Genomic DNA, 26,082 nt, shown 5'->3' on the forward strand with positions numbered 1-26,082 from the left:
GTTATATCGTTATCGCAAATTTTCAAATATATATCGTGATAAATATTTTTGGCCATATCGCCCTGCTCTACCTACAACCCTGGGGCAGTACACACATGAAGAATCAGTCAAGTGACGGTGGCATTCGTCTTCCTCCGATGGTGCCTCTGGAAGTAGACAGACGTAACCTTCATCACCAAATCCGCTGGTGCCGCACACTGGTATTGCCCATTCTTCTCTATCGATCCGAGATCTGGGTCATCCTCTACCACGACCTCAACAAGCTTGAGGTCTTCCAAATGTGTGTTTGCGTTAGATTCTCTAAGTGTCCCTCCGCGATCGTCTCAGCAACAGTGCAATACGTAGTCAATGTCACCAGGAGCCCTAAATAGAAGAGGTGATGGAAAAGCAATGATTGCAATGGCTTGACCACGTCTGCCGCATGAGCAGCCGTCGCTTGCTATATCGCCCTCCTCTGCAGCAGCACCTCGCCCACTGGAGAATCAAGCATGGCATGCCCAAGAAGAGTTGGATCTAGCAAATTGAAAACAATCTTAAACAACGACGTCTAACCCTCAAGCAAGCAAAGGTCAAGGCCAGAGATTGCAAGGCCTGGAAGTCCATAGTTGACTGGGATGGAAACCCTACGGCACCCCCTGCCAACCGTCAACCAGGGACAAAAGAAGAAGAAAGATACACGCATGAACTACTTTGTTAGGTACACCTGTTCAATTCAGTGTTAATGCAAATACCTAATAAGCCAATCAGATGGTAACGTAGTTCATTTTGACATGCAGACATGGTCAAGATGACCTGCTGAAGTTCAAACAGAACACCAGAAAGGGAGAAAAAGGTGAATTAAGTGATTTTTGACTGTGTTATGATTGGTGCAGCTGCTGGGATTTACACTAGTAAACCTTTACTGAGAAAAAAGAAGAGAAATATCCAGTGAGCAGCAGTTCTCTGAGCAAAAAATGCTTTTAGAAATGTTAAATATTGTTCTGTTAATTGTCCCTGAGGTTAAAGAGGAATGGAAAGACTGGTTCAAGCTGATAGGAAAACAACAATAAGTCAAATGACCACTCGTTACACCCAAAGTATTCAGAAGATCATCTCTGAAAACGCTCTACGCTGAAGCAGATGAGAGATTCACATCAAAAATGTGCGGTTCACAAATCTGCTGAAACGGTGATACTGTCATGTCAATATGGAACAGAATGTGGGAGGACTAATGTTTCTAGCACCTTGTTGAATCCATGGCACAAAGAATTAAGACAGTTATGAAGGTGCAACCTGGTATGAAGCGTCCAGAGAGCGTATACGAGAGAAAACGAGGTGAAGCATGCGTGGTCCCCTTTCAGACGATTATTTGGACACCAGTGCAGTTCTGCTTTTTGTTCATGTAGATCTGACACCTTCTGCAGTTTGTAATCTGTTATATGGTGCCACAGTCCATATAGCACTCTAGTTTATAAAAAGAAAATTAACATATTCAGTGGAGTGGTGGCACAATGGATTGCACTGTTGCCTCACAGCAAGAAGATCCTTAGTTCAATTCCACCATCAGGCCGGGGTCTTTCTGTTTGGAGTTTGCATGTTCTCAGGTACTCCGGCTTCTTCTCACAGTCAAAAGACGTGCAGTTAGTGGGGATAGGGTTAATATAGGTGTGAATGTGAGTGCAAATGGTTGTCTCTATGTGTTAGCCCTGCGACATACTGGCAACCTGTCCAGGGTGTACCCTGCCTCTCGCCCCAAGACAGTTGGGATAGGCTCCAGCGCCCCCACGACCCTGAAAAAGTCATTCAGTGAAGTGTGACCTATTGTGATCCAATTAAGTTTTAATGAAATTTTAAAAATGTGTACTGCATAATAAAAAAATGAAATTGCATCCCAGCTTTAAAACAAAATGAGACCACCTTGTGTCTTTCTAAATCAGAGATGTACAGTTTTGGTCTGTCCTGACAGACGCTTTGAATAAATAAAGAGGAACTCTCTCATCCCTCCAAATGTAGGCCAGATTCACCCCCAAAACCAACACACACACACCTCTCTCTATCTCCCACTTAAATCCTCTTGGCATCATACTGTCATCCAGACACATACACACACATCCATATCAATAACCAGTTCACTGTGATGAGCGCACACACTTTCCATACCCCTCTGCTTCAGGCTTATCCTAATTCACCATGAAGCACATCCCAGCATACATAAATAAGCGTTCACATATGCTCAAACACATACGCACACACATGCTTGAAATAAAATAAATCCACATCCTGTCTGATAAAGAGCTTGTAGCATTAAGTCGCATAACGTAAAGTCTGCTTGGATATAAACTTGACTGTTTGGCTCTCTCACCTGTCCAAGTGTTACAGTAGGTGAGGCGTTTGTGATGTTTGTGGATGCTGGAGTTATATTAATGATACTTTATTTCTGACTAGTGTTGTTGTTGTAATGTCTGTGGGCTTCATCTTTTCCTCGTTTGAGGTTGATGCTAAGAGAGTGTTTCATTTTTTCGCCTCTGTGCAGACTTTGACACACAGGATTGTCGAGATGGTGGGTTTTTTGTGGCGTGCCAGCCAATCAGTGTCTGGGCAATTAAATTATTTAGGAAAGCTTTGAATGTCTGAAGGAGGAGTTATGAAGGGTACCCCGGAGAATTAACATGCTGTACCAACTAAAAGCAGCACTTTTTCCAAGCTGAAAACGGCATCATTAAGCTAATGATGCTAACTAAGGAAATCAGTTTTCTGTGAGGGACAGAGCCCCTCCCTGGACGCTCCCTGCAGTTGTAGTATTTTGAATTTGAAGGCTTCATAACCTAACATTTCTACAATGCCAGGAATCATGTCTGTGTGTCAGTGTGCCAGGGTTTTGGTGGGAGTGGGTGCTGTTTTGTAAGCATGCCATCCCCTGCAGCCCTGCCAGTGGCCACACACACACACACACACACACACACACTTGGCCTCACAGTTTAGTGATATGCCGACAGCAGAGAAAGATGTGGGTCAGTAGTGGGGGGTTTGTTGTTGCATTTGATGATGATGATGAGTGTGCGTGTGTGTGTGTATATGTGTTGACAGTGTGCCTGGTGGGTTGCCAGTTTGAGGAAACTCCCCCTCACTAATCCTGTTAATGTCCCTGCCTGCCAGCTCTCTTCCCCTTCTTCCTCCATGTTCCTTTTTTCTCGCTATTTTTAAAGGTAACATTTTTTCCCCCTCGCCATCTCTCACACTGTCTGAGTTCATCTTTACTGTAAAATCTCCGCTTCTATCTCTCTCCTCCCTTTTTTGTAAAACAAGTAAAACCTCTCTTTTTTTGATTGTTCGAGACTTTCAGTGTTTATCTGGGTTTTTTTTTATTCTGTTCTATGTATTTTTTTTAAGTGTAGGGTCTGTTTTTGACTTATTGAAACAAATTTGAGTGGGTTTTTGTGTCTGAAGCTTCTCCATGAAAATAATTTGCACATCTTGGCTTTCAAATGAGAAACTTTGGTAGGAAAAAAATAATAATACACAATGAATGACAACTGTTGGACAGTTTGTTTCTTGAAATCAGTGAAATGTCAGCATTGGTTTGGATAAAAAAAAGAGTCACATACAGTGTATTTGTAATCATCACTGACTGTCACTTTTACTCCCCTGTCTGCCCTGACAATAATCACACCAACTCCCTAAATCTAAATACTAATCTGTGATTGTCAGCTGGTCACTGGGTCAGACAGACAGATCCCCTAGCGTCACACACACACACGGTACATTTTCCTACTGGTCTGTGCAAAAGAGGTGTTGTACTTAGTCCAAATTATACTGATCAAACAGGCTAGCGTCTTGGAGTGTATATATTGCCTCGGCTTTGTGTTAACATGTGAACTTGCATAGATATGACTGAATGTGAGCATAGTAACTAGGGCTGCCACGATTACGTCGACTATCAAAATCGTCGACGACTAATTTAATAGTCGATTCCTCGTTTGAAGCTTTGTAAGATCACAAAAGACGCAGGAATAAGTAGTAGGATTTAAGAGTGTAATAACGGACTGAAACAGAAGATGGCAGCACTGCATGTACAAGGATGCCAGCTGCCGTTAAACCCGAAGAAGAAGAAGAGCTGTGTCCCAGAATTCATAGCGCGGCCCTGCTCAGTTTCCAACAATGGCGGCAGCTAGTTAGTTTTAATATTACTCTTATTATTCTTTCTGGGTCACAAAATAAACGTTTAACATATTTTCAGGCGAGAATGTAGCTGTGTAAACCTCAAATATCTGCTCAGTTTATCAGGACACCACATATTTTCAAAAGCGCTCCGACGTTTTCGGAGACGTCTGTTACCCACTAGCTCGATAGCTAGCCGGGGGCTAGGCTCACTAGAGCCGTGAGAACACCGGACTCCCGGCAAATCGTTTTCAAACCCACCGCCGTCTTTCGCTACTCAGGTTAAACATATATAAGTCACTTAGATAACTTAAAAATGTTATTGTTTGGCTTTTTTCAGTATTTTATTTGTTCCTGAGTAAATCGGTTTGGCTGAGATTAAAGTTATAGTTTTTACACAGCTGAATAAACGTCAAGCAGACAACTGATTATCAGAAGTGTGAGATGCTGGAGAATTACTCCGGTGTCCTGTTATATTTTAGATAGCAAGGAGTTTATTAAACTTCACCGAAACAATCTGCAAATTTCATTAAAATTTAATAAACTATCATCTTGTCTTTATTTTTAGTTAGCACATACCTTAAACACTTAAAGCTGTAAGCTAATGATAGTTATATAAGAGCAGATGCTGCTGGTGCAATAAGCTGTACGTTTTACGTCCAATGGATGATGATCTGATTAGTCGACTAATCGCAAAAATAATCGGTGACTAGTCGACTATCAAAATAATCGTTTGTGGCAGCCCTATTAGTAACATAAAACTTTCCTTCTCTTTGTTGCTAAGCTGCAGTTGGGACAAACTTGCAATGTCCCTCCCTCGGTCAAAACACGGCAGGAGTTTATTAGGAATGCACCAATTGTGAGATTATAGGCCAGTAGTGATCTAAACAATAATTTGATCAATAGGGGAGGTGTCATGTTTCAGTTGTTTTATTTGGTTTTCGTTGCTTTTACACCCCCCTTTGATTTGACTATATTTAGTGTGCCAGTATCAATAGAGGACATATGAATAGGTGCATTCATAGGATTTGGCCTCTATTCCCACTAATGTGACACTGATGATATCAGACAAACAGTATCGTATATTCTGAACTCAGGATAACCGACTATGCCAAAGGTAGTACTTTGGTCTCAACAGTTAAACAGGAAGTGTCATCACCCAGTAAGTAGGGCACAGTGGTTAAAAAGACTTACTTTAAATGACTCCATTTGGTGTGCTATAGAATCTGTAATATTACAGAACTGACAGTGGACACAGAAGGTCAAACTTGCATGTAAATGTTGCTAATTCACAAATCATTTCACTTCACTGCTCGACCATTAACATTACAACATGGACTGTGTCATATTATTTTTTTAAGGACTTAATTATGTAATACTGTGGACCCAAGTGTGTGTGTGAGAGTGTGTGTGTGTGTGTGTGTGTGTTTGTGGTGTGTTTGTGTCTGTTTGTGTGTGTGTGTGTGTGTGTGTGTGTGTGTGTGTGTGTGTGTGTGTGTGTGTGTGTGTGTGTGCTTGTTCGTACATGATAAAGCAGCAGACTGAAGATTTGGGTGTTTTCCCCTGGTCCTACTTTTCCTTCCAGATAGGCAGAGAAGCGAGACGGCAAGCGCCGAAGCAGCAGGACGATGAAACATTGTCCCCCACTGTCGCATGAGTGAATTATGGCACAAAAAACCAAACACACAGATTGTTGTTTTTAGGTCTGCTTTGTCCTTAAAAGGAATTAAGCCCTTGCCTGTGTGTATGTGCTGGTAAGCCCTTTTGCACGCTGAACATGACTGTTCTCAGAGTTGATGTGGGTGGATGTTCATTTGGACTGCTTGGGCTCTGTTATGTAACAGTCGTTTCAGTTGTTCTGGAGAACAAAACATAGAGATTCAGAGACAAATGGAGCAAGGGGAATGGGTGACCAGGCAGGAGGGGGAGTGGCATGGACCCTCAAACAAAGTCTCATTTCCTTTTTCTTTTTAATGCGTGAACACATTCTCTCAGTCACCAAATCCCTTAAGGAGGATCCAGCTGAAAAGCCAAAATTACTCTTCAGGAGATTTGTTTTCACTGTAACCTTAAGGGGACTTCTCAGTTAATTTTTAAAATGGTGGGAAGTGACAGCAGGGAACAATGATTTTATATGTGAATCTTCCATTGATTTGGTGCTGCATGTTTGTGTCCTGGGCATCATAATAGGAAATATTTATGGACTTTGGCACCACCATTGCTGTTATTTCCTTGATTTCTATTTACATAGATGAATGCAGCTTCCATAATATGTTGAAGGATGCAAACAGGAAGTTTACATCCTGTTGTTTCAGTAGGTACTGCTCGGTCTTTCCTTTTTCAGTGTTTTTGCATGCATATCATTTTAGCAGCGAGAATGTGATTTGTGTTGCAGGGTGTAAAAGTACAAGTGCAAATTCTGAGCGCACTATTAAAGAAGTGAAAAACAAAAGAAAAATGACAAAAAAGAAACTCTGTGAACCAGTAAGGTTAGTCCATTTATCTAGATGAGCAGCAGTGGAAAGTCGCAGTTCTATGCAGAGACGGCACACAGATTTGCAGACTGTTGTTTACATACTTTAGCTCAGTGAAGCTCTCTTAGGACAAGCAAGGCAAGCAGGGCTTGCATCAACTCTGCTTGCCTTTCTGTAAAGTCACAGCACACGACTGCTTTAGGTGTTTACTGTCACCAGCGGGCACTGTCAGAAATATGTGGGACAGCCACGGTTTAAAGTCGGCAGGAACAAACAGTGGTCTGGAGTCTTCAGTTCACAGGTACAAAAATCTGATATTAGATCAAACAAACTGATTTTTTGTGTGCTGCAGCACATGATGTGGGGCCATCATGAGCCATAGGCTTACTATCCTATCCTCATCCATACAACTGTCAGTGAAGTTGTGGTTGTAGAACTTATGCATAAACATATCCAGCCGTCATCTTCTTTGGACTTTATGCCATAGGTAAGTCACTTGAAAATGACCTTTCTGAACAGGAGATCAGGAGAAGTTTGGAAATGGATTGGATTGGTTGGAATTCAGAACAGGGGACTGATAGTGAAATGGTCAATCTCAGAAATCTATTCCCTTCTACTGATCCAGTCTAACAATCTGTACAGCATATCAATGTAAATTTAACCGAGACGTATGCTCGCACATATGGGTGCCAAGCATTGTCTGTCTGTGCTTGAAGGTTTTAAAGATGGAAACAACTATCACAAATCATGTTGGAAAGTCTGTTATTATCTACAGCTTTAATTAATTCTCAGCAGTGCATTCACAACTCGGCGGCTGAGGTCTGAAGAAGTCAGTTTTGAAGTGGTCAAGCAGTCAAAACAAGTTTCAAGTTGGAATAACCTGAAAAGTTTAGCTGATTTGACTAAATTTTTGAATGCATCACCATCTCTTTGTCTTTAGAGTAACTTAAGCCCCATCTTGCCACCTCAGGTTTCCTGCAGCACCAAACTCCAACCGCATTGTGGCCTGTGGTCATTCTACTTCTGTGAAATCATTGACCAACAGTTATGTATTCATTTACAGTTAGATTTATACTGTTTCAAATTATAGCTGTCAAGGTCACAGACTCTGAAGCAGTGTACACCAGTGTTATCCTTTTTTTTAAATATATTTTATATATTTTGATGCATCCTACATTTAAAATTAAGTTTAAAACAAGCCATTACAGTAAAATACTCAAAAAACATTTTATTTTATATTAAAGAGAAAATCGTTGTGTGATTACAAACTCGGTGAGCCACATGCCAGTATATTAGATTTTTAGTCACTCACCACTGTTTACTGCCAAGTTACTGTAGATATTTTTAAATAAATTTAAAGAGAGAAGAATGTTCTTGTGTGTGTGTGTGTGTGTGTGTGTGTGTGTGTGTGTTTCTGCCATAAATAGACATTTTTAAAACCAATGTGATGTTTACTGCTGGCTGTTTTTGTGAATGTGTGTGAGCGAGGTTGCGGCAGATGGACATGGGTTGAGAAATAGGTCATGCAGAATTCCTGTGGGAGGACACACACATACACACTGCATCTATGTTTAGAACTGGAAATGCTCAGACAAAAGCATGTTTTGGCCACAAGATGCACATTAACCACACACACTCAAGCACACACGCTTACAGCAGCTGCTGATGTGTACGGGATCACACACATGTATGTTTGCACAGATATGACTCTGCATTCATGCAGAAAGTTGTTGTCATGGCAACCACGGCTCCTGTCATTCCACTTCCTTCACTTTTTATTTTCTCTTTTCCTCCCACTTTACTATTTCCTGTGTTTCATTCTTGTCTTTCTTTATTTGTTTCTTCATTTCTTCTTTTCTGCTTCCTGTACCGCATTCTTAGTATGTGGTTTCGGTTTTTTTTTTCTGTTTTCCCAAGGGACTCCTGAATATATATTTTTTTTAACTTCAAAGTTTTGGTAGGAATCATCATCATCAGATATTTCAAGAGTCAAGCAAAGGCAGGGGAGGGATTGTCAGCAGCAGTAACTCTATTAGCTTCAGGGTTGCAGATGAAGAATTGCTAAGATTGCTTCCTTAAGGGCCATCAACACAGGAAGAAACTTGCTCTTTGCGTGCGTGTGGCTTTGTCATGGATGGATGGGTGGTTGCTTGTTCACATTCTAGGTTCTGCTTGCTTAGATAACCCTCTGATGTATTTGCTATGTCTCATGTCAATCAGCAGCATTCTGAACTCTCAACTTTGATTCAGTTGCTTTGAAGCTGAAAAAAGGTTAATTTCTCAGTGGCTAGTTTTTGTCGCTAATATGTCAGGGAAGTTGCTGCACTATCTAGTCACTGACTATCTGTGGTCTCTGGTCACCACATTGCTGCTAGCTATAACTTAGTGTTTTCATATCTATAGTTCGTTTACTTTGGTCCAATTCAGTTGATGAATTTGTAAACTTGTAGCTTTTTCCCGTGGTTTGGTTTCTTTTGAGACAGAAAAATCCAAGCGATATCTAAGTGAACCAAAATGCATCACTACAAACCAAGTAAGAATGGTTTTGCAGTGACACATTTCAGTTTAAAGTATCTGGGGTGGAGCAACAAAGGCGCTGTGTTCTGGACCACTGGAGAATATTACCGGTACGTTCATTTCACAGTGACTTGCTAACTTGTACTGTGCTGTTGCATCCAAGAATGCAAAGGATTTGTGGCTACCAAAAGGCGTTTCGCTTAAACTTGCAATATACACCTGGTAGTTGGGGTCTGATTGTATTCGGATCACCTTCAAACCATAATTGAACCACTCTGGAATTTGTTACGACCTGAACAGACACCACCACAGACACTGCATTAGCCTTATTAGCCTAAATGAACGGAACTGTTGGTATCCACCAGGACACAGGCTGGTTAGAGGTTCACATTTTGAGTCATACTGAATTTATAATTTCCACTTTATTCTAAAAGGTGGCTAAAGCTATAGTTTAGGATGAGCCTCTCTGTGATCGACAAATAACTAAGGTGTGGGAATGTGTTACATCCAGTTTCAACACAACAAGATGGTGACAACTGAAGTGATGTCATAGTTCTTACATCTATACACGGTATATGGATGTAGCAACTTCCAACATTGACCAAATTTCTAAAATGGTGAAATCTGTTGCTGGTGAAAGAAGACATTTTTCACATGATTTGCTTCCTATAGGGAAGGGCAGTCTTCCTCACGAACTGTCCAATAGTCAGTGGGAACAAAAATCAAAAGGGTGGTTTGTGGTTATCAAATATCAGCGTATTCGTTTCTTGGTGTTTTGGTTGGTGTCTGAGTATCTTTTCAGGGCTGCAGCAGTTGGCAGCAGCAGTTACTATAACAAAGCTGGTTTTCATCATTGTCCTCATCAGCAGTAACTCAGTCTGAGGCAGCAAGTTTTTCGCCCAGTGGCACCTTCAGCACCCTGGAGCTACTCCACCCGTCTGAGAGCCGGCTGTTTCCTTTGTAGGCAGCAAGTGATGAGAAAACCGCAAAGAAAAACCCCTTCCCCTTCCTTCCCTACAAACCAAGTGCTTCCCTTTTTGAGGACCCTCATTCACATCATGCATCAGCTGCGTACTGTACCCTCATCCATCATAGCTACCTTCTAATTAACGTAAAGCTGATTCTAACCTGAACCTTCAAACCCAGTCTTACACATTAGAGTCCTTTCATGGTCTAGTCCACTGGTGTTTGCTCTCTGAAGTTTGTGTACTTTTTTTTTTTTGCTGTTATGTGTCCGTGGAAAATTCATGGGCCCATTATTACTTTACGATAACAAACACAGCATTATTATTGTTCTAACTGAATGCTTACAGCTGCTGTCCATTCCAGCTGTTACACTTGTGTTAAGCATAACTCCACAGAACTTTACGGGCTCTGTTCAGCTCCAGTATACTGCTAATTGACAAAAATAGAAAGTGGGATGGAACTATTGGATAAAATCATCAAGTAAGTTTGGAATAACAACCACTCATTCAGAGTTCAGTGCAAAATATTTTCTACCTCTAGCCACAACAACCCTCCAAGTGCAGCTTTAATTGAACGTTATTTAAACACAACATCAAAATGTGAAATATTGTATTTTGTTATGTATATTCAAATTTAAGAGGTATGTGACAGCAACAAAACACTTGACAACTGAAGTGACCTTATTACTGATAGTTGACTGGGAATTGAAATGTCATTTCTGTCTGAAGATTCAACTTCCTCAAATGTTTCGATCTACATATCACCACAAATTGTTAGAAGCTGTGTGAAAATGTCTTGTGTGTGTAAAAGTTTACACGAGTGAACAGTTATAGCGGTAACCACAGAGTTATTTCAGTGTTCACTCTAGCTTTTGCTCAGCTGTATAATCCCTGACTCATCTCCCCTCGTTATTATTCTGTTTTTTCTCATGACATTTTCTGTCCTTTTTATCTCTCTCGCGCTCTCTCTCTCTCTCTCCTTTTCTGTGTTGTTTTCTGCAAATGTGTTGGTTCTAGTTTTGAACTCTACACCTTTTGTTCTAACGCCACACTAAGTATCTGGTTTAAAAGTGTTGCTCTATACTAGTCTGTTGCATTTGTGTGTGCCTGCCTGCACATTTGTGTATGTGGTGTAAAGCCTGTCATTACTGTACTACAGGGAGGAGTTCCTGTCCAACCAAAGGATGCAGCTGCATCACATGCTCAGAGAACATTTTTACATTCGAGGTCTTCAGACACAGGCACAGCCTGACTCTGCAGAATTCAGAGTTAAACCGTGAGGAGCCAGCAGTCTTTGGTAATATGAGAAACATATTCATGCACTCTCAGCCAATACAAATGCAGCAAATCTCTGACAAGAATGGTAGCTCACAGGCAAAACATCTTTCTTATCTGCACTGGCCAGAAAAATAGTGGCAGTTAAGAAAATTACGATGATGTTCATCACCTTATTTCCTGAAAATTCAGTCTCTTAAGATACAATGCATACTCATGTAAATAGCTATAAGTCTTCAACCAAAATTTAAAAAACTGGACTTTTGCAGGAGGTAGACAACAGCAAACTACGTCCACTACTTTAACACTAGAACTGTGATCTTTTTGTGTTCAAAACCTAATTTTAAAACTATAAAGCAATTGTTTTTAATGATAGCCTTAACTTGCATGCAAGTTAGACGTGCAATTCACAAGCAAGAAATAGCTATCCCTCAGTCCTCCTGGATTCAAAAGGATAGTTAAAAATAAAAGAAAAATACAGTATGGCAAATGTAATACCTTGCAGAATACTGCTTGTAGAATGATAGTCTTGTGTTTGTGATCTGTCTTGTCGGTTTCGTGCTGCTGAAGTGAATATTTATTTTAGTGTCACTGCAGGAAATTGTTTAGCTAAAGTGGTTAGCCGCGGATAGTCTGTAAACTCCGGTGACCAGTTTGGTTCATGAATGACAGGCAAAACAATAACCAGATACGTGACTATTTACTTTTGGTATATGCATTTTAAAAAGCAGAAGCATTAATCAAGAACAAAGCATAGTGACAGCATAACATTACATGGCGTGGTTGAAAGTAGGGGCACAATACTGATTTATACAGAGTATGTATTACGCTACAACAAGTTGGGGTTATGGGGATGTCTACGGAACCGGCGTAGTGGATAATAACTCCAGAGTAGCTCATGTTGCAACCAGGCAGTAATAATGGTATTATTGTAGCTATGCTTACGGTTGGATGCATGCTTCGGCAGATAACATGCTCTGTTTTTGTTTTTGTATGATTTCAGTCAGATTTTTTGCAAACTTAGTAGTCTGCTTCCTTGAGAATTTAAGTAAATATACTACATGTAATTGCTGAGTAGCACAACTATTTGGTGTCCCTTTGGTCACATTAGTTAATGCTCTGCTCTACGTGGTGGGTAAATAAGCAGGCTAATGAATTTAAAAGTAGCTAAACTTAAACAGATGTGAACATGGTCATTCTTTAGATCTTCTTTTATTTCCTCAGTCTCCCTTCCTTCCTTCCTTCGTCCTTTCTTCCTCACCCCCGCCACTTCTCCCTCCCTCTTTGTTGTCGCACTGTATTATTGTTAGATGACAGAGCTCTGTGTTAATCAGTGGGCAAGAAAACATTCTCGTGTCTCAGCTGCTCAGCCTCCACATTCTTGCAGTGGCTGCAGTGTCTGTATAGTACAAGTCTTTGTATGACAAGCCGGGCTCTCACAGTTCACGTCACTAACACACTTACTGCTCTTTATGTCTAATGTCTTTCAAATAGTTTAGCTAGCTTTATATATTTCTCACAGATTGTGTCAGCCTGTCTTTTTAATAGTTGTTGTTGTTTGTATTTTATGTTGTTTGATTTAGTTTCTCAGACGTAATGGAAGGAAAATGGTGTCTCAGCTTTGTCAAAAAATAGACAAAAAAAGGGTTCAGTTTTCTGTTAGCCTGCAGGCTGCCTCATGACCCTCATATTAACTCAAACAGTTTATGTAATTGGGGAAATTGGATTACTCTGAGCAGAGCACAAAGTATCAGTGCATGCTTGGTAAGAACTAAAAATGCCCTTACACTTGTTCTGTCTGAAAAATGCAGTGTGAAGCTGAAACACTACGTTAGTGCACACGTGTTCCTAATGAAGAACACGGAAAGAGCTTAAAACATATTAAACTGTAGAAGCTGTTATCAAATTTTGGGGTTATACTTGTTGACTTCTGACATTGGTTTGCCAGGTAGAGATGTCTGACAAATTAAGAGCTCTAGCTCGATTTGTATCTCAGCTCATGTGGAGGTTTTGAAGTGGTGTGTTAGACTGTCATCCAAGTTGGTATTGAGAGATCTAGAGAAACAACAGCGAGATGCATTAAAACTGTTCTGATGTTACATATGCCTTACAACAAAACAACAGATACTGTGATATCACAAGTGCTGCTGCCTGCCTTATTGTGAAAGACACGATGGCAGAAAGCAAAGTCGAAAATGTTGGATTTAAGCAGCCGAGGAAAGTAACTGAACGTCGTTACCGGCTCCCTGCACATAAACATTACGTATATGCTTCTTTTAGAGAGACACCAGACAGAGTGTAGAGACATTTCACTACCACCTCAGATTGGTGGTCAAATCGCACATCTGATCCATGTGCAAGCCTCACTGCCCACTTCACTGACACAGTAAAGCACTGTGCCTTATTCATTCATGTACTTATTGCCTTGGAGCTTAACCAGACCACATTTCTTGAATTTGTACTGAGGATATATGCAGAATGTTTTGTTTTTTTGTTTTGTTTTTTATTTCTTTTTATATTTGTAGGATTGTGTCCTCAAAACTTTAGTTTTTGTATTTTGTTACATATATTTATGTTATTTGATTAAAGCACAGCTGTGTAATGGTCTATGGTACATTTATTATGTTCAACTTCAGACAGAACATAAATATTTAAATTACAAATTACCCAGATATCTTAAATGAAGAGTAAAAAGGAACTGTTAAGCCTAACAGATATAGTGATTTATATGGTCATATATATTGATATCACTGATATAAAACAAGTTATCATGGTAAGGTGGGTGTTTTTTTTCCATATTGCCCAGGCATAGTCACATGGTGTCCTAAACATCTTATTAGAACCCTTTTTTTTCCATGTTTACATTTAATTTTTCACGTCTTTTATGCCAAAATCAAAATCCCCAGCAAGCATATGTAATGTCTTCACAGTATTGTGTTGACCGTACTAAATCACTGTCACTGCTCTGATGTGTCTTGACTCAGTAAAACTGAATTACATGAAATTGTATCCTCAAAGACTGCACATTAATGTAACACTCACAACGCTGCTGCAGTTATGTCCAGTCTACTGTGCTGACACAAGTCAATAAAACTTCCTTCAGATGGATTAAAAGGCTTTTAATAGGAAACATCTGCACAGGAAACATTTTGTTAAAAAAAAAATACAAAACCCGCCTTCTTTATTATCTCTGTGCTGTCTTTATCCCACAGTTGTTGTTGAATTATTTTTTTATTGTGAAGGATCAGTTTTGTATTTCAAAGTTTTTTTTTCTTTTTAAGGGAAAAAAAGGTGTAACTGTTACGTTAACTTTAGTGGACTAGAGTTCATTAGGTACACCTGGTTTACTGTTCGTTAACGCAGATGCCAAATCAGCCAATCACCAATTTCAGTCAATGGCAGCAACTCAATGTATTTAGGCTTGTAGACTCGAGCAAAGACAAGACGACTTGCTGAATGTCAAACTAAGTGGAGAAGACGGGCTAAGTGACTTTTAATCTGGCATCTTTGCTGGTGTCAGAGTATTTCAGAAACTAACTGTGATTTTCCTGCACAGCCATCTTTAGGGTTTACAGAGACTCCAGCGGGGATAACACAGCATGCCACAAGGCTCAAATCACCTCAAACTGGTTTCTTGAACCTGACAATGAATTCGCTGTATGTAAATCGCCTCCACAGTCACCAGATCTCAGTCCAGTAGAGCATGGTGCATTGTGGATGTGCAGCCAACGGGATCTACAGTAACTGTGTGAAATCTCTGAAGATTTTTCCAGCACCTTGTTGAACCTGATCTTGAATCTGTTGCAAACAGTTGCCCAGTAAATGATTAGTCTCCTGGTACCGCTAACTGGTTTATACACATTCATTCATTAATCAGTGGTTTCCCTCCTCACACCAGCAGCAGTGTAGGTGAAGTCTGGCTCTAACAAATTGTGGGGTATAAACAAGGAAGCTCAAGAGATAAAGTATCAGTTTTCACAGTTGAATTTCATCTAATTGCAATGTTCATAATCCCGCACGTTGTCCTAGATGTCTGAGTTGGATTGACAGTGAATGGCAGAAAAATACTCATGTGTTGTTTCACATCTTAAAAAGATGCTGAATCAGGTTTAGGCGAAGTAAAGTCATTGTGTTCCTGCAGCAGGCTTCTTCTCTTTCTTCTTCTTAAGTCAGAGGTCACACAGTGGCAGCAATAGGTCATTTCCTTTTTCATATGAGAGGGAGAGTTTTGTTATTAACACAGGAAGCCCCACGCCTGCTTCTCAGGGTGTGGCATGTGTGTGTGTGTGTGTGTGTGCGTTTTGTATTTACAGCATGAAGACTTGTAGCTTTTAGGAATACCCCCATAAACAGGATTAACTATCTAATGGCTCTGTAATGGGTTCTTGTGAAACTAATCCAGAGCTTAAATTTGCAGTTGACTGGGAGTACCTTGTTATTGTTTAGCAGCATCAGGGCCTCGGGATGGAGATTGTTTAAAATGGTTCATTAGGCATTAAACCTTGAATAAAATGCAACATACAAAAGTGTGGGAAAACTGATGTCAGAGGGCTTAAAAAAAGATGTATGGCTGAAAAGGACTGCATTTAAACAGCAGGTTTCGCCTTTACGCCCTTACTGGTTTAGTTGTAGCCTCAAGCTACGTTCACATCATACCTGAGTTACCATGTTTAACATTTTCTTTCTTCTTACATCAAAACGCAAGTAATAACTGCAGCTGAAGTTTGAAACTTATTTGCTTTATCTTATTTTCTTAAAAAGGGTATCTATAGTAGAAAAACTCTCATCACACTCAGTCACACAGTGGCTCCTTAAATATCAGTCATGAACTTTGTAAAGTCAATTGAATGAACTGGATGGATCATCCCCAGAAATAAGCCCATTGTCAGTGATACTGGATCCTGCCTTTTCACTCAATATTGCACAGATGTCCAATCCAAACAACAATTCGCTGCATCCCTAAAATATGTTGTTGCCATAGTGCCACGTCCATCCATCCAAGTGTAGGATTTTAACAGGTGCCATCAACAAAACACGAAACTTCAGAAACGGTCACAGGTGCGTCTGTGTAAACACTCAGTCAGGCCTGAGCGCTGGTATTGCTGATATGAGTGAAAAGAAGATCTATGTATGTCATGGACTAAATGTCCTGAGGCCTCCATCATCACTTGTGTCACCTTACATGGCCTCACATATAGATACAGGCCAATGTATCTTGACAGATGTGTGTCTGTAGGATCGACATGTCCTTAATCTGTCCCTGTGTGTCTCGTGGTTTATAGTAGGTCACTGCAGCTTTGAACGCATTACAGTTTCCACAGTGTTGTTTTGGAGATTAATAAGAGCATTAACGGTGTTGAACGCACCTTACGCTCACACTCACACATACGCCCTGCCAGTAATAGCTTTGTGTTGTTGTGAGTTGAGTCAGCTTGCTGCCGTTTGCTCGCCGGATGAAAGCAGGACCGGCGGGCTCTTTGTTTCTCGTTCAGTGTTTTAAATAGCACTTCCTGTTAATGTGTGATCCATGATGCAATGCGTTCTACGTGTGGCTGATGCCCAGATGCAGATGTGATTTTCTTTTTTTCTCTTTGTTTTTTAAATTGATGAAAGCCTGCTACACTTGTGCCTCAGAGGAGCTGTTTGTACAGTTTGGTGTTTGTACTATTCACCAGCTTACAAAGCACATTCAGTAAAAGTGCCCTATTTTCATTGTCATTTATTTTTGTAGACATTTTTATGATGGAAAAATATATATATCTGTTCCTGTGTGTCATCATAGTTAAGTCAAGGGACAGAATTTGTGTGAAGGTCATGGTTTTGTTACTGCATTTTTCTGCATATTTCTTACCTGGTCTTCCAGCTTAGGCTTGGAGGAGGTGGAGCCTATCCCAGCTGTCACTGGTTGAAAAATGGCCCACACCATCTTAGCAACATTAGCATGGCATTGGCAGAAGCTAATTGCTATATTAGCTATATTATATGTAATGTGACACTTTCTGCAACCAGTTCAGCTCCCTCTACAAATAAAAAACACAACTGCTGTGAGATGATTTGTTGCTTTGGTCTGTTTAATATCAAATAAAAGAATTCCGGATTACTCCTGGTTGTTAGGCAGTACCTCTCTTGTTCCATAACTCTGGAACATTAGTATAACAAAAAAAATAGCAACGAGGTCTCTGCTCATAGTCTTGCTGGATATTAATTGAAAACCGTGACTATAAATACTGAATACAAAAGTACAACATGACTTTTCCCCGATTGTTTCCACCAGAGGAAATGAACTCTTGTGCTGTTCTTGCACCATTAACAAAACAAAATGTGTTTTTCAAGAGGCTCAGAGTTCAGCCTCGGCAGAACAATGTGGAATAATTGCACTGACATTTCTTGGCCTTACTGGGTTGCTGATAACTGAAGTTGATATTATTGTTGCTGAGTTACAGCAGGAAGTGATGTCACCAGTCCTGGCTTGAGCAGCTGACCTGAGTCCTCATGTCAAATGCTGAGTTCCTTGAGTCTGACGTCAGTCGTACCTCAGATTCACGGTCCTCTGCTGGCGTGTCTGTGGTGCTCCATGTTACAAGGAAAGAGAGAATTTAGTCCAAAATCTGCATGTTGTACAATACACGGAGCGAGAAATCTTAATGCATGTGTTATTGTTGGGTGTGCAAATAGGTGTATAGTGCATTACAGTAAATTGTTGTAGGTCCAGCTCCGACGAGAGTGATTACAAAGTTTTATATCGTACTGAAATATATTTAATTACCTTATGAGCAATGTTTTACAGAGACTTTAACACCAACAGCAAATAAAACACAGCCCGGGTTATCCTTCTGTCATCAAATAAGTCACTGAATTTAATCAAAATTGAGGACTGTACGAGTTATGTATATGTTAAATCAGGTTACCATATTTTTAATGAAAACTACAGTGTATAAAAAAAATTGATGGAGGCATTATGAGGTCACCCATTGATTTGTGGACTGTTTGGGCTGTCGCAGTCTTGGCCCTTGAAACTAGACAACAAATTTAGGGAGGAACTGACTAAGAACCTCAAGTCACTATGCATGCCATGTCTTAAAACATGGCATCACCATCTATTGTACTCAGGGCCGAACTGAAAACCAATTCAAACTAGCAACTTGGGCTATGCTTACTAAGTTTATGGAGGAGGTAAACTGTTTTCTCAGACTTCCATCCAGTCAGACTGTTTAAAGAGCCACTCCTCTGATTTTTACATAAGAAAAAGGACACATTGGATTCATTTTCAGACCTTTATATTAGTCTGTGGTGCTACCTGTCTTTCAACTTATTTTTGATTTTTATTACAATTAACACACCAGATGTCAAAGTTTGTTTTTGTTTTTTAAAACGTTTAATATTTCATTCAACTACTACTCAAATTGCTACCTTTGCATCTTTTATTATTACAATGTGCCCTTTAATTGTTCTAAACGTTGTTTTTCTTGGTTTCCATTGCAGACCTGTCAAAAAACCGACTAACCGACGTCCCCTCAGAGGTATGCCATCTGGTTGCCTTGGAAACACTAAACTTGTACCACAACTGCATCAGGTCCATCCCAGACAGCATCATCAGCCTGCAGTCGCTCACCTCCTTAAACCTCAGGTACACACATCGACACACTTGGTGTCACTGCTGTTTTACGATATGGGAACATTTTCTGCAGCAGGGACTGAGGGAGTGAAACCTCTGTTTTATGAACATCAAACCCATTAACTAGGTATTAAACAACACTCTGTGTTTTTGCATAAATGCAGTATAATAATGTGATGCTGCATAATTTTAGCATATTTTAAATACTTTCTTCAGACAGATGGAGTTTTACACTCACTGATGCTGCATCACAACTGTCGAGCTGCATGCTTTGATTTCTAAAAGGTTCCTGATACCGTGGTTCTTTTTCTCTCATATGCTAAAATACAATAAATATACAGTGTGTAGTGTTTTGAGTTATGTAAAAATTACATCCAGAATTCTTTATATTGGCAAAGAGGGCGCCACAGCAGGAGCTCTGCTCAGTAGTGCCTCTGCTGGTCAGAGCAACATCGTTATATGATATTCAGATGCACTTAATGCTGTGGGAAGGTAAGGAGTAAGACATTGTGCATTTCTTTCTTACTGTTTGTCATTGTGGGTGAAGCCATTTGACAGATGTACATGGTTTGAGATCAGTTTGATTTTGTCTTTTTATTCTGCTTCTTCTACCCTCATGAGAATTTGACAAAAAAAAAGAAAAAACGAATGCACAGTTGTACAGTTCTGTGCGTCTTGCACAATACGTGGAAAAACTAGTCCTGAGAGACCATAACCTTGTCCTTATGGGTTAGGGTGTTGTAATTAGTTGTGACAACTAAAGAGAAGCCGTAGGTAACGCATTATATCAGTGTCCTCACAAAGACAGAAGGACCTGTGAGTGCGTGTGGCTCCTGTCAGATTTGAGGCTCCGCACTCTGAACACAGCATCAGACTGAATGAGAGTGACAGAGCATAAATAAAGCAGTGTTATTGTCCTTTAATGTGGGCAGACTCTGCTATTGTGTGTCAGCTTTGGGTGGTAGCGCTTTCAGTGTTCGGCCCATCTCAGCTGTTGTACTGCTGCCTGGGGTCAATGCAGGTGTGTGTCCGTGTTTGTGTGATGTGCCAACAATGCTGCAGGGTGATCATTTTGCCAAGTGTCATCCCACATAGCTGATGTTCAGTGAACTGTTAGTTGACTGTAAACCTTTGATACACTCGGCTTATGTTGATCTTCACACACTGTGCTGTTCTCTGCCTTTAAAGGTCAAGGTTTCGCCACTCTCTTCATTGTATCATATCTGTCACACTCTGCAAGTGAAGGCGGCCTGAAATGTTTTGTGACTCTACATCTCAAAGGTTAAGTGTTTGTTGTATTTTTTTGAAGACACTCTAGTTCCCACCTCTCTCCCCTGGTTTGGTTTGTGCAGGGTAGGAGAAGAGGTGTCAGTCAAATAAACTAGCAGGTTCTCAGTCTTCTAGGTCATGGTAGCCTTGAAAGCTTGAACACAAGGAGGTGACTGGACATCTTTAGGTTTGTAAAGAAGTTTCCCCTGTCATCCAAGAGGCTTCTTCAGCTACAAAAACAAATTGGTGTCCCAGGTATTTCAATACTAATGGTTGATTGTCCCCTTTGGATATCTTCCTGCGGGCCATTGACTCATATGACCTCTGTTAGGGCGGTTTGATATAACGATATATATTTGATGACGATATAAAAACGTCTATCATTTCCTGTTACGCTATCGTTTGTTTTGTGGTGTCGTAAAATGAACTGTTTACAGCAATATTTTTTCATCGTTTTGATGGTCACTGTATTGGCTATATTAATTTCTTAAAGTTCTCTCTTTCTCTTATATTTAATATAACCACACTACGGACGGACAAGCGCCTGTTTTTACGTCCGCTTGTTTGTTTAAGCTTAAGATCCTGTTGAGACTTTTCAAAATAAACTGAATCACGTGAAAGAGTATGCAAGAGTTTACAAATGAGAAGGAAAAAAAGAGCCGTCAGGTGCTAAAAAATAAACGTTAGACTCAAATGGTGGCCGTTACAACTTATGTCTAAAAACTAGGGGTGCAACGATACTCGTATCGATATTGAACCGTTCGATACAGTGCTTTCGGTTTGGTACGCATATGTATCGAACAATACAAAATTTTAAATTTATTTTATCAACTTTTCTTCTGACGATGATGTCTGTGTTGAGCGCTCAGTGGATCTGCACTCGACTACTCCGCCTAGGCTGCACAGCGCAGATCCACTGAGCGCAGCGCAAGCTAGCAAGACAGAAGCTAAGGTCGTTGCAACATGGCAACTGCCTCAACGCTACCTGAAATTGAACCTCCCCCACCCTCATTCAGATCTGGCGTTTGGAACTATTTTGGTTTTCATGTGAAGTATGACCCTGATGGACAAAAGTAAACCAGTATGTCGGATGTGCCACGCAATGCTCAATTACATTGGTGGGAACTAGTGCGTTAGCGCAGTTAGCTCGTTAACGTGTTGACGCCGTCCAGCCCCACGCACGGTAACTCACTAATGGAGATTTGCCACGTTATGGCGTTAACGTCATTTTAACGAGATTAACGCTGACAGCACTAGTGGGAACACAACGACTGCACATTTACGCCGATATCATCCTAGTGCAAAGACAAGTGGAAGCAGACAACAACAACAAGCAGCATGCTACAAACTTTACCCGAGTCATTTAGACATCTGTTAGCACATGATTCTCCTTATGGGGACCTGATATGTTTAATATGCTGCTTAGAATATAGCCCAGAAGAAGCGTATAGTATAGCTTTTATTTTGGAAAGAGACATTTCTCTGTAATAAACTCTCTTTTCCAAAGATGAGTGATTTCTCGATCTATCTGATCGAGAAATCACTTTTTGTTGTTGTTGTTGTTTCAGCAACATTAAATTTAAAAGCTGTACTTTTGAGTTCAAATATATATTTATAATTTTAATACATGACAAATTAAAAAGGCATGAACATTTTTTTGTATCGAAAAAATATCGAACCGTGACACCAAAGTATCGAACCGAACCGAACTGAACCGTGAATTTTGTGTATCGTTGCACCCCTACTAAAAATGTATAGTGTCATGCATCGGTTAAAACACTCGAATGCAGGTAAAGGACGCCCAGCTGTAAAAACTTCACGCAAGTTGAGTTGCCTGAGATGAACAGAATTTACAGAAAATATTACATTTTTGTGATTTATATCGTTGTCAGGACGATAAATGTTTTATATCGGGATATGAGATTTTCGTCATATGGCACAACCCTACCCTCTGTTTTATGAGTCGTCACATGGGCGAAGGTGCTGTCAGTCGTTGTTTTTTTTTTGTTTGTTTTTTTAAAATGACCTCTAACAAGAAAGCCTCATTTCTGCTGTTCAATACCGAAGAAATATAAACTTTTTAAAATTATTCAAAACACTTAGCTGTGTCTCTAATTAAACCTCTGTAACTTTGCTCTGCTTCACGTCAGCAGCATCAGGTAATGTTCATATGTTGAGTCATGGTTTTCTTCAGTTTTTGATCTACTGCAAAATATTTTCAGGTTATCTGCTATAAAAAGCCAGGGAAGAAAAATTTCCTTCATGTTTTTCTGTGTTTTATCCTCAGTTATTTTAACACAAAGGCATCTGCTGTGATGCTTGCACCTCTGATGAAGTCTCACAAGTGTCATCTTTGTTGTTAAACATAGATATAAAAATATGGATATGTACTCATAAATGATCAGAATTATAATATTTCTGACTGTCTGAGTCAAAATTGAATAAAACCTTGTGGATCGGAATCAAATCGAGTATAGAAATCGAAATCGATACCCAGCCTTAACGACACTCCCAAGTTCCAAGGTATCTATAAGGTTGAAATGGCTGTGAGACCTTTTTTTTTCTCCTTTCTTTTTTTTTTTTAATGCCTTTTATTGACGAAATACATGGGAGTTTACATCAAAACACATACAAAACATCCCTCAAAGTCCATTCACAATCATATACAGGGCCCGCAAAATTTCAAAATTCCTGATAGCCCTTTGGGCAGGCATTCTTCAGATTTTGGTAGCCCAAAATAAATTTAAGTAGCCCAAATAAAAAATAAGATAATTTTTATTGTATAATATTGTAAATGAAACAAAACATCAATCAAAAAAAAATTTGTTAAAACACAAATTATAACAACTGTATAAAAATTAGAATCATCAACTCAAATATTTGGTTCTAATTGAACAGAAATTTCTGTGAACGTGTAAGAACTTTGTAGAACATGAATCAGTCTGTGTCAGATCCTGAATCTGAAATTTCCACTGAAGTCACAGATGAGAAAATGCCACTCGACGTTGAGGGCATAGCATCTCCTTCATCAGCTTTCTCTTCCTGTGCATTGCCCTCCATTTCACCTCCATTAATCGTCACTCACCAATCAGTACTGCCGCTCTTTATACACAGTTTGTGCTATTGTAAAATGAAAGTGAAAGCAAAAAACAAGCACAAATTCAAACGCGATTTCAATACGTGACATATTGAAAGAGGCTCATCGATGCCGATGCCATAATTGCCCAGCTACGTTTGCGAAAGAATGCAAAAGCACTGACATATTTTTCCTTCCTATGATAGCCCGACGGGCAGGGCTGAGATAGATTTTAGTAGCCTGACTGGAAAAATCGCTAGCGATTTTGACATTTTACCTTTCCCCAGCCTATCATGTGACCTACTGAGGTCACCCGAGGCAAGAAGTGAGTTCATCATGGAACAGAGGTGGTGGCTTACAACACCAGCTCTCTGCCTCCTGCAATGCAGTCTTAACATTTCAACCACTTCAACCCCGACTCACACCTTACCTCAGGTGCAGAAAACAAGCTGTTTGCAGGTGTGGTGTGTAACTTTGAAAGCTTTGTGCTTTGTTTTGAAGTTCCTGCAACTTGACATCATCCTGAAAGAATTGGAAGAAAGCAGTTTTCTTAAACCACACTTTTCCCACGCTGTCACACTCCCCCACCCTCTCCCATCATCATCTTGTTATTTTTTGGGGTGTATGTCTCCCAGTACAATGCACAACATTACAAAGAGACTGTGAATACAGTTAGATTTTTTTTAAATGTAACTTTTATTCTTACTTTCTTTTCTTTTCTTTCTTTTTTTTTGCCGTTGCTCCAGTGCAGCCTTTGTAAAGCTACGACTTTAAAGTAAAAATTCTTGGAAAAGCCCATTAGTAGCAGTGTGGAACATTGTGCTGCTTTGCCAGTCATTGTGCTGTCACTGACTACATTAGTAACTTAACGTAATAAAAAATGAACTGATGATATGATTTGAATGTTGATCTGCTCAGTAAACAACCAGACTGCATGAGCCCATGCTTGCAAAGACTGAAGTACCAGAAGTATGTCTGTGTTGAATATTTTTAAACACTGCAGCAAGTCTTGGTTGCAGAAAGGAAGTGTAATATCACATTTAGGCTTTAATACACACACAGACAAATAGGATGGACACTCTGCTTCCTCTCCAGGATATTTTTAGTCTTTAAAGTCCAGCAGCTCGCTGGCACATCTGAAACGCAGACCTCTGTGAGTGTTAACTTTTGTTTACTCATAAGTGCTTTTATTTTTTACAACACAAGGAGATTGTTAGTATATTTCAAAAAGTAAGACTTGTTGTGATTATGTATTTTTTCCTCCCTAAAATTTAAAAATGTCAGTTTTTGTAAAACATAACATTAAACTACATTGTGATTATTTTGAGTGCCGTTAGTCCAGACCACAAATATGCATTCAAAAAGATTGACTTTGCTAGGGTGTTAAAAACAAATCCCAAATATGGACCACACAGCTGCAAATATTTTGTGTGCCCTCTTTCCTCACAGTGTTTACAACATGTAAAAGGAGAACAGTCCTGCTAGTGGTGCTTTTCTTCTGTTGTCCTAGTTACGGGGAAAAATATCTGGTTTTATCCGGTCCTGAGTTTATATGAAATTAAAGGGAAAATATAGCTGATGATGTGTATCTGCCACATTGCATGTAATTCGTCGTTTAATTAATTTAAACATTCTAAACAATATAATATAGCTTTGTTCATTGTGTTACACATTTACATGTGAAACACAAATTTCACTGGATATTTTACAATCCTATAAAAAGCTAGGTACATCATATTATTCAGGACCCATAGAAGCTCCATTAGAAGGAGGAACTGAAGAAGCTTCTTGGATGAAAGGTGAAACGTTGTCAAGAAACTTCAAGAAGTTAAGTCTCTTTTCTTTCCAAGCTCCTTAGATAACTTAAAGTAATCATTTTTTGTCTCTCACATAGTTGCCCACTATTACTTTACATTTAGGTTGCAAACAGCTCCTTTAAGATTCTGCCAAACTTTTTTCCTTTGAAGGCCATGGCAACAGTTCTTTCCTTTTTCAAAAATTCCTTTGTAGGTTTGATGATCTGGTGTTTTTGAGATCATTATCAGATCAGCCTCACATTTGACTGCATAATAATTTAGTATAAAGATGAGTTTATGATCAGTGCAATAACTGTGAGGTGTTCAGATCCTGTGGATGCAAAACAAGCCCAAATCATCATGCCACCACCACCGTGCTAGACAGCTGGCATAAGGTATTTATGCCACTATGCTGTGTTTCATTTTCAGCAAAAGTGACTCTGTGCATTGTGGCCAAACATCTCATTTCACTCTTGTCCTGTCTGTCCAAAGGACATTGTTACAGAGGTTTTGTGGTTTGTTCTAATGCAACTTTGTGAAGCTAGCTGTGCTGCCATGTTTTTCTTTTTGTTTGTTTGTTTTATTTAGAGGGAGAGGGGAGGGGCTTTGTCTAAGTATGCTGTCTTGAACTTTAACATTTAACATGCTAACTGAGGCCAGTAAAGTCTTAGATGTAGCTTTTAGGGTTTTGTATCTCTGAAAATTGCATTGTCTGACCTTGGGGTGAATTTGCTGGGACATCCACTCATGGGACGATTGGGACATGTTGTTAATGCACACATGAAGGCTCCAGACCAGCATACTGCTAGCATTTCTGCTTTTATAGAGGTCCTGAAAGGTGCTGATGAGTCAAGTCTATTTGATCATCAGCACCTGGCTGCTGCTTAACCTCTTATTCCCTATAGAAGTAGTAAGGGTGGACCTAGGGGTGGACAGTAAGGGTAGCTCAGAGCACTAC

At 39.8% G+C, this 26,082-nt stretch overlaps 1 protein-coding gene across 1 annotated transcript in view; it reads left to right on the plus strand.

Annotated features, from left to right (window-relative positions):
- The window catches only part of lrch1 (leucine-rich repeats and calponin homology (CH) domain containing 1), a gene marked incomplete in the record, with an annotated part of 100,651 nt that overhangs the window by 15,155 nt on the left and 59,414 nt on the right, over positions 1-26,082 (plus strand). The window contains 1 exon segment of the mRNA XM_014341275.2: positions 18,851-18,995. Coding sequence (XP_014196761.1) covers positions 18,851-18,995 — 145 coding nt within the window.

This window comes from Haplochromis burtoni, unplaced genomic scaffold (genome assembly GCF_018398535.1).
Source record: "Haplochromis burtoni strain Fernald_Lab_line unplaced genomic scaffold, NCSU_Asbu1 Contig_467, whole genome shotgun sequence".
NCBI classification, from domain to species: Eukaryota; Metazoa; Chordata; class Actinopteri; order Cichliformes; family Cichlidae; genus Haplochromis; species Haplochromis burtoni.